The following is a 9,722-nucleotide window of genomic DNA, read 5'->3' as shown; positions in this document are numbered from 1 at the left end:
GGGGAGGAGGCTGTTCGCAGCCCGGGGTGCTCGGCCGGAGGCTGGGCAGGCACGGCGGGTGTGCGGTGCCAGCCCGGGCCCGGAACGGCGGTTCGGGAGCGATCAGTGCATCTGAGCATCCCGGGATGGGAACCGCAGAGGGATGAGCACGGGGCAGTGTCCAGCACTGGCACCCAGCAGCGGGGAGGGAGCGAGGGATGGAGGGAGGGGGCCCCTTGTCTATTTACAGATCGGTACAAAATCTTAAGGCATGCTGGGGATACAACGGCAAGCCGGGCTAGGGCTGCGGCAGGGCCCTGGCAGTCCGCACGGCTGCCCGGCGGAGTGGCTCTGGCAGCAGCCGCACGTCGCTGTCCTCCTCCTCCTCTGCCGGTAGGGTCGGTGTCCTTCAAAGCCCCGGGCTCGGGGTCATTCCTCCTTGGCCAGCGTCTGCAGCAGCGAAGGGCTGCTGTAGTGAGTTATGTAAACATAGGAAATGTCATGGATCAGTTCTACGGGATGGGTTCAGGTTAATTATGTGAGCGTGATCCCATTCCAGGCTGGCCTGGTGGCTTTTGGGATGTTATTGCTAGAAGAGAGTGGCCTCCCTTGCCTGTAAAGAACATGGCAGCTGCTTTTACATTGATAGCAACTGAAGCTGGGGCTGCTGGAACTGGAGAGGAGCAAACTCTGTCACTTGTGACAGGCACCTGTTGTGTCAGATGCTGAGCCTGGAAGGAAGCCAGGAATGGCAGAGGGAACCCTCTGTGTGGCTGCTGGAGGTAAAGGGAGATGACAGGGGAGCATGGAGGACACAGGCATCCCCCTTATCTGAAGGAGTTGGAGGAGGGTGTGCAGCTGAAGAAGTCCTGGCTGATCTGGCGTGGGTAGCCCTCCAGCACTTTCACCTGGACCGGGTCAAACTTCCAATAGTCTCGGCCTCTCAGGAAATAGGCAAAACCTGTGGGTGAGAGAGGACGGTTTAGAAGAGGCAGCATTCACGTGGCTCAGAGCTCTTTGCCAGCATTTTGTTCTGCTGACACTCTGCAACACATGCAGTATGAAAAAGAGCTGGAAGAGACAGGAGATTTTACTTGAACTCAGCCTTGTGGCATTCACTTTTCTTTCACACTGTTTTAGTTTAGATAAAACCTCTAGTTTTACTTTTTGGACAGTACACAGGATGGATTTCATTTTATTTTCCTGGTGGGTTTAAATATGAAGACTGGCTCAGAGCATCTGTTCTGTGGGCAAGCTGCCCTGGAATTTAGATTCTGGAAGCAGTGGGGAGTTGTTTCACTTCATCCTTAGAGAGGAAAGAGGCACTCACCACACTTGGCATCCCAAGCACCCTGGCTGTCCCCAGTGTTTCTGTGACACTGCCCTACTGTTTTCAGCATGGGGCACACACGGGAGGACTGGTCTGATTTTATGAAAAATCCTTTCCTTAGGATTTTTCCTCCTGAGAAGCTGAGAGGCCTCAGGAACAAGATGTAAACATTGATTATCTTCTGCTGTGGAATGCAACAGGTGCATCTGTGATTGGCCTGTGTTGGTTGTTTCTAATTAATGGCCAATCGCAGTCAGCTGGCTTGGACAGAGAGTCTGGGACAGAAGCCTTTGTTATCATTCCTTTGTATTCTATTCTTAGCTAGCCTTATGAGGAAATCCTTTCTTCTATTCTTTTAGTATAGTTTTAATGTAATATATATCATAAAATAATAAATCAGCCTTCTGAAACATGGAGTCAGATCCTCGTCTCTTCCCTCATCCTGAGACCCCTGTGAACACAGTCACACTGGTCAATACCAAAAGCAGCCTGTTCTTTGTTCAGCTCCCCTGTAGAAGCGTGGGCAGTGTTTCTGTTGTCTTCTCATCCCTTCCTTTGCCAGGAGCAGTGAGAGGTGGGCAGGACTCTGTGACAATTCCTTGGTCACATATTTGACTTCTCTCTATCACACACTCACATATCGCTTGCTGCAATTAATGGCAATGAAACAACTTCTCAATTCTCTCCCCACTGGTGGGAACTGCCCCTCTACACTGTATGGGTGTGTTGTGACTGGGCAATATCCACTACAACCACATGTGCAGAGCTGTGAGGCAGAGCAGGCTGAGCACTGACCCAGCTCATCCTGGAAGGCGGCGTCGATCTCGGCCGGGACGCCGCGCCAGTCGGCCATGGCCCGTGGGTAGATGTTGTCCACCTGGCGCCTCTGGGGGTTGAAGCGCCAGTAGTTGCCTCCACTGAAGATGTAGATCTTGTTCTTCTCAGCCCCCCACACCAGAGCTGCCTGCACTGGGGATGCTGGGAGGCCCAGCTCCACGATGGGGGTGGGACCGGATACCCGTCTCTCACCATCGTAAATCCAGTACTGGGAATCTATTGAGGAGACAGAAAAGGGAAACAAGGGGTCAAAAACTCGGATAATTTGGCAGTGAACTGTGCAACTGGAGCTGGTGCCTTGGCACAGCTCCCACAGGAAGCTGTGCCTGAGAGGCAAAAACACCACCAAGTGTAATGGATGCTGCCACTGTTGTGTGTCCAAAATGCTGTCAATGATTGACATCCTACCTCAGTCCAGCCTGGTGGGTGTTGATGGGGGACAGGAGGGTCCATTTCAGCAGCATTTTTCTCTGTTTTCTCTATTTCTCTCTCATTTTCTCTATTTTGGAAGCTATAAAGGACTTGGCTGGAGGGACCAGCCTCTGCCCTGCAATCTCAGCATCTGGAAATCATGTGGACATGCACAGGCACAAAGAGGGCATGTGGCTGGAAAGGAGCGAGCTGCAGAAACCAGGAAGAATTTGCCAAGTTGATATAGAGACTGGAAGCAGAGTTCCAGATTAGATTAAAATGGGAATCTCTGTAATTAGCCTACAGCATGTAATACTTTCCCCTTATCTCATTTTAACTCACCGTAGGAGCCTGCCAATTTCAGTGCTGTAAGCCCTTGTGTGCAGGTCAGGTGCTCAGAAATGTGTTCATGCAGGAGCTCTGCCTGCAGAGCCACTGGTGTGATTTTGATACTCAGTCTCATGGAGTGCAGGTGAGGTGTGCACACCCACAACGAGTTCCCAGGTCATTCTGCATCCCTCCTATCCCAACCTCCACTTGGGAAGAGCATTAAAGAAAACAGTGGAGCTGAAACAGGGTTTGTTGCTGGCCTTGAACCCCAGAGATGGCCAGGAGGTGGTTTCATTCCTAATCTTTCTGGTTGCTGGACGTTGCCTGGCTCTGCACCCAGGCTCCCTGTAGGCTCATAAAGCCGTGGGGTACTAGGGAATTTCCACATCCAGGTCTCTGAGGAGCACAGAAAATGCTGTCCCCACCCTGAGCAGGGCCCTGGGGACACAAGCACAACCAGGGCACTGCTGGGGTTCACTTCTGGCACAGTGCTTCCCATGACAGCTGGAGAGATAGAGCAAATGTTTCCTTCCGTCTCCTCTGCCAGGGCAGAGGCTCATTACAGATGTTTGTGTTCCAGGGGAGGAGGATGGGATATTGTGGCTGTGTTTAAAACCAAAGTGAACTCTTGTTCTCAGTCCTCAATAGGTGATAAAAGTTTAAATAGTTAAGGAAACAAATAACAAGGCTTACTGAACTTCTGAGGATTTCCAGGGGATTTATTGTCCCAGGAACCTGCTGGGTCCTGACTACCCCTAAGTAACTGAGCTTTCTGAGCCATCTGATCACAGCCCAGCTCTTACCTTGGAAAAACCAGATGTTGCCCAGCGGGTCCTCGAAGGTGGCATCGACAGAGCTGGGGATGCCCTGCCAGTGGCGAGAGGCCAGGGCTGGGTACCCGTCCTGCAGCCTCCCAGCGCGGAGCCGCCACACGTAGCGCGAGCTGAAGAAGAACAGCTCCCCCCGGAGAACCGCCCCCCCCGGATGGTGGCTGCAGCATCGAAGGCCGTGAGGCAGGCGTCGGGCTGCAGGGCCTGCCGAGGCACAGCGGGTCAGGGCTGCCCCCAGAGCCCCCCTGAGCCCCGGCAGCCCCGTTTGGGTTGGGCACAGGCTGCCTGGAGATCCCCTCCCTGCACATCCCAGTGCCAGCTGTAGGGGCTGGGCTGGGCTCAGCAGTGCTGGTGTGTAGGGGGGTAGAACATAAGTAAATAAAGGAAGTATACAATGTAATCTTACCCCCTAAAGAGTTGCAACTGAGCTAATTATTAAGGATTAGGAGCAGGCCTGATGTTAACAGGCCACAGCTATAGCCAATAAGAAGAGCATTATAAAGGAGTGGATTGGTTGGCCAAGGGAGTCAGTTGGTTACTGGTAGTACAAGGAAGAGTCAGTGCCTAGAGGAGCTGCCTAAAAACAACATCAAGGTGGTACGAAACTCTAGCAATATGGAACTCTTGCACTATAATGGCAACAGTGGTGGAAGAGGCAGACACCAACTTGAGCTGCTGCCAGGGCAGCCCCAGCCAGGGTGTCAGGGAAGGGTACAGAGCAGCCCTGCACTCACCTCCACGTTGGTGATCTCATTTGTTTCGAGGTCTGGCTGGGGCAGCTCTGCTGGCTGGGTCGGGGTTGGGTCAGGATGCACTGAGGGTTTCCCGTACAGGTACTGGATGCCTTGCTTGTCATCCTCGCTCAGGCTCAGGGGGTAGCGGAAGATGTAGAAAGGGGACATCAGGGACTTGGAGACTGCCGTGTGCTGCAGGCCTAGCACATGGCCAAACTCGTGGGCAGCCACTTGCAGGAGGTCAGTGCCTACAAAGGGAAAAGATGGAATACACTTTTGTCTACTCACATGCTTTGGCCTCCTGGGTCTGTTCCTGCCAGTTACCAGACACTGACATGTGTTGTAGGAGTCCAAAAAGAGGAAAGAGAAATCTACCTCCAACTGTGTTGTTCCCAGATATCTTCTGTGTAGCTCAATAATATGTTGTAGGGCTTTTTTTTTTTTTTAAGGGCATAATAAAGGAGTTCACTGGTTCAGAAGCACCATGACTCGATTCATACGCTTGGGCACATGGGTAATCTGCAATTCTGTTGTCAGAGGCTCTTGCCACCTCCTCAGCTACCAGGAAGAAAAGGATTTTCCATGCACTTTTGGAAAGAAGAAATTTGCACAGAGAAGGATGTGTAGGAGGTGGTTTGTTCAGGTTGGTGTTTGTCCACCCAGCTTGAAGTTGTTGGCTAGAGCTGAAGTTCAGCAAGTCCCACTTAGATCACACCCACTGTGGAAGATACTGGTGTTGGTAAGAGAACTCTGGGATTAACACTTGCCAAAGGCCTTTGTCACAGACAGCAGAGGGAGCTCATTTATTGCTTGTCTGGGGACTGTGTCAAGAAGGTGTCATTTAGAAATAAATCCATGAAATATTATCTAATGTCAAGGTCTGAAAATTCTTCACCAGACTTAAACAGATTTACGGGAGACCGTGTTTTAGGAATACATGACCTTGGAGCATCTACAAAAGGAGAGGGGGGGGAAAGGGATTCAGTACACAAACTTGTATTGTTTGGCAGGTTTTGTTTAGCTTCCAAAGGGTCCTTTCTGAAGCTGGTAAATTTCACTGTGTACCAGCATATTCATTCACTTGCCTTCAGCCAGAAATCCTCTGAGCTGCAGCGCAAGTGATGAGAGCAGCAGGGATGTGGCTCAGCCAGCCTCGGTGCTCCAAGCAGGATTTCCCTGCTGGCTCCAGGGGAGAATTCCCAGGTCACTTCTCAGCACCAGGAGCAGGGAGAACACAGTGGGGAGGAACCCCTGGGAAGGGTGGAGGGGAAGGTGAGCCCTGCCTTCCTCCACTGGCCAGCTTTACCTGGAAGCCACAAATCTGCACAGCACTGACCTGATTAAATCAACACATCTAGGTCAGCTGGGAGAGTGGGATTTCCATGCCAGTGATTTATTACAAACTTTCAGACACTTCTGTTTAGCTTGGCAGGCTCCTCACTTGCTGCTTTCCAGTGTTGGCAGATGAGCTGTTCTGTCAGATTCTGCAGCGGAGGTGCACAACTGCACAGCTGAAGGAGCTGTGCTGGACAGCATCCCTGTGTCCCTCGTGGATGGTCCTCGTGGAGTGACCCCAGGGCACACTCCTGCTCTCCCATCAGTAAAATGAGGCCAAGGATTTCGCTGTCTCACTGAGAGCTGAGTCAAGGATTTATCCCTGTTTATATCCTAAAGCTCTTTTCAGCATATTAAATGGCAATTAGCTCCAAAGAGCTTTTACAACAGTTATTTATGGATGTTATGGGAGCGGGGGGAGAAGGGGGAATGCCATGGAATAGAGCTGGATTCTCAAGGGAACTGGTGTCCACTTTCAGTTCCCGGTTTGCCCCCAACACTGTTTTGTGGGAGAATGCAGGAAATTCTTCAACAACAGAGGGTGAGAACCAACAGAGCCCACCCCTGCCCCAGGAGCAGAAACCTCTCTGCAAAGAGCTCCTGTGCTTGTGATTCTTGTTTTGGGCCAGCACAAGCAGGAGACACAGCAGTGCTGTGCCCCATGCAGCCAAACTGGCCTGCAGCTGGCACTGACAGGGTAGTGGCACCCCACGGGCTTTGGGGGTGCCCACTGACATGGCCAGCATTTTTGGGAATCCCCAGAGAGGCCTGGGGTTAACTTGGGCTTTGTGATTATTTCTTTGTCCTTGTAGATAAACTGGGAAGCAGGAGGAGGAGCTGACCTGGGTTAATTTTGGTGAGTCTTCCAGAAACTGATGCTCTGGGCACTGCTCCAGTTGGTCCCAGGCAGTAGTGCCGTATCTCATGAGATACTGTGACACCAGACCCTGAGTGCCCAGGCTGAGAGCTACCAGCTTGGATCTATTATTAGCAAAAATCTAAAAAAGAGTCTTGACTGGATGTGGTGTTGTTTATGGTCAGAGCATTCTCAGACCATTCTCATGGGGACAGAGCTGGAGCCTGGGTGGTTTCCCTTTATGGACTTGTTTGAGGGCAGATGGTGAACAATGCATGCAGGGCCTGGGAATGAGGCTGTTCTTTGGAAGACAACAGTGTCACAGAGAGCTCCATCCTCAGTTTTCTCTCATCCTTTCCTCATTTCATTTCTAATGACTCCTGCCAATGCTGGGTGCAATTCCCCAGTGGCAGAGCACATGGCTGGGCAGAAGAGCCATCTCTTGCTGCTCCACACAAGAGGAATCCATGGGGAGCCAAGGTCCTGCTGCTGGACACCAGCTCTGCTGTGGCTGAAGGACAAAAAGACCTTAATGCTAACAGCCAGCTTCTAACTGGTGGGAGATCACAATGGTCACCACAAAAATAGTTATTCCCTGTCAGTTTTACAGGGTCCCTGTCCACAGCACAGGGAACCATTTCCAAGTTCACTGACAAGCATCCTGGAGCAGCCACAGCTCCCCCTGAAGCAGTGCCATACCCAGGTTGTTCCCAATGGTCCAGGTCTCGTCATAGTCAAAGTGCACGTCTCCTTCCCGGTGAGTTTTGGGGAAGAATGCGTGTGCCAGGATCCCTCCAGGCCCATCAAAAGGCAGGTTGTCTCCGTGCCAGTACCTGCAGGGGAGACACATTGCACCTCAGACAAAGGTCATGGAGCCCCAGCATCACATAGCCAAAGGTGGGAGGCGCTGAGAGGGGACAGCAGCTCTCATCCTCATCCTCAGTTCATCCCACTGGTCTAGATCAACTGCTCAGAGCTATTTCAATTGCCACAAGCCAAATGCTGCTTCAGAGCCCTGAGGAAGCAGCTTGATCACACCAAGCACTGAGGAAGCAGATCTCAGTCACACCAAGCTCTGGGGAGTTTGTATGTTTTCTCAGGGATGTTTCTCCCCCTCCCCTTTCCAGCTTCCAGCCCAGAACTGACTGTGAAGCCTAAAGAATTAAGGAGGTGACTGCCTAAGCCAAGATTGAGTTGATATTTCTGGGTGGTGGGGGCTGCGGAGGGGCAGCTGGCAGCAAAACTGACAGCAAAACCCAGCCAAACTCTCAGGTCCTCACTCAGGCCAAGCCACTGATGAGTAATGAAGGAAACTCATGAGAGATGTGGCCACTTGAGAGAGCTGAGGGAGACAAATACACAGCGTGGAAATCACATCACTGCTTGGACAGTCTCCACTGCCCTCATTAGCTCTGTACAAACACGCAGCTCAGGGAAGTCTTTGCCCCAGTGAGTATTTTGCCAAAAGGGAATTTCAGGCCAGGAGCCAAGATTCCCTTAACCAAGAAACTATATTTGTCTTTGGGCAGACAGTTACATCCTTCACTCAAGGGACAGGATGGAGGACCTGAAGATGGAAAATCAAAACAAACGCTTAAGAAAACAGCCTGTGGGCAGAGAAACATAAATGTACCAGGAAAATGAATGGATGATCAGTAACGGTGCTGTGTGCAACAGCTGCACTCACACCCAGCAGCCCACGACTGACAAAACTGAAACGATCCCAGTGTCTGAAAGCAGAAATATGAGCCTCCATGTGAGTGCCTGAGCTGTGTGCTGGCAGGTCTCTGCTCTGGGTCCAGCCCTGCTCCCCTGGCAGGGGCAGGGTGTGCTGCCCGCCGTGCCCACCTTGTGAAGTCGATGACGATGTCAGCCCGTCCCTCCTGCACCTCGGTGAACGTCAGCGGGGTCACATCACTCCAGACTTTCAAAGCTTCCTCTATGGTCCTCCTCACCTTAGCTTTTACAAGTTGCCATGGGAACCTGATAATTCTGGAAGGCAACAGACGCTGGATGAGGAGAGCATCAGCTGCTGTCCCATGGACAGGGCTGTGAGGAAGACACAGCTCTACAATCAGCATCACCAGGGCCACCATCCCCAGCACCAGAACGTCTCCAATCCATACATGCACTGCTCCAGCCCTCTCTACCAAGCAACATGTGCAGCAGATAAATCCCATCAGTGTTGGAACCCTCTGGCTGATGTGTCAGAGGTGAGCTCCCTGGAGAGTTTTGCAGATTCTGTGTTGTTCCGAAGTGCCACAGCACTCCCCAGGTCTATCCCCTGCAAGGCTGCCACCACAAAGATTCCTGAGAGTGGTGTGATGTGATTTCTTCTCCTTAATCTCTGCATTTTTTGCCACTGCAAAACTCGGGTTCACTGAGGAGTTGCTCCCACTTCCTCCAATAACAGGAGCAGACTGAAAGGTCTGCCACAGAGGGAAGTTTCCCTTCCATTAACAGTTGCTGTATGTAAATCTCTGCTGTGTTTCTTTCTTTAACACTACTGACCAAAAAGAAAAAAAAGGGAATAAGCCTTTCTGTTATCTGCAGCCTCCTGATGGTGTGAGGAATGATCTCCTGCATTGGATTAAGCACAAGATGATTTACATTCTGTCAAGGTCCATATGCCTGTGCTCACTTCTCCACTCCTAGCCCTGAGGGCAGCTGCAGAGGCAGCACAACCCTCCCTGCAGTCCGTTGGGCCGATTCACAACAGAGAATGTGTGGCGTGATTTGGGCAAAACTGTACACTGAAGTGGTGTTTATGGGACCATCAGAAACAGCTGAATAAAAAGATCTCTTTAAAATAAACTGTGAGGTGAGCCCCCTGCGGGGTGGCTGGGGGGGCAGAGGCACAGCAGGAGAGTGCTGGTGGTGGGGGCTCAGCTCAGAACATGTGAGGGCAGTGGCAGAGTGAGGGCAGTGACAGTGTGAGGGCAGTGACAAGAGTGAGGGCAGTGACAGAGTGAGGGCAGTGACCCTGTGTGCCCAGGGGTGCTGGTGTGGCACTGCCTGGGGCTGAGGCAATGGCTGTGCACAACAGGAGAGCAGCTGTGTTTGTGGAGTGTGCTCAGGAG

The 9,722-nt window shown here is 51.8% G+C and overlaps 1 protein-coding gene across 1 annotated transcript in view; it reads right to left on the bottom strand.

Annotated features, from left to right (window-relative positions):
• Positions 1 to 6: 6 nt before the first annotated feature.
• MMP11 (matrix metallopeptidase 11) overlaps positions 7 to 9,722 on the bottom strand; it is a 32,077-nt gene continuing 22,361 nt past the window's right edge. The window contains 7 exon segments of the mRNA XM_014310092.2: positions 7 to 940; positions 2,105 to 2,362; positions 3,691 to 3,868; positions 3,871 to 3,921; positions 4,452 to 4,699; positions 7,342 to 7,475; positions 8,491 to 8,651. Coding sequence (XP_014165567.1) covers positions 807 to 940; positions 2,105 to 2,362; positions 3,691 to 3,868; positions 3,871 to 3,921; positions 4,452 to 4,699; positions 7,342 to 7,475; positions 8,491 to 8,651 — 1,164 coding nt within the window. The 3' untranslated portion in view covers positions 7 to 806.

The sequence above is a fragment of the Geospiza fortis genome, unplaced genomic scaffold (genome assembly GCF_000277835.1).
Source record: "Geospiza fortis unplaced genomic scaffold, GeoFor_1.0 scaffold31, whole genome shotgun sequence".
Classification (NCBI taxonomy): domain Eukaryota; kingdom Metazoa; phylum Chordata; class Aves; order Passeriformes; family Thraupidae; genus Geospiza; species Geospiza fortis.
Note: the sequence above shows the minus strand (reverse complement) of the source record. Positions and strands in the feature narration are given on the sequence as shown.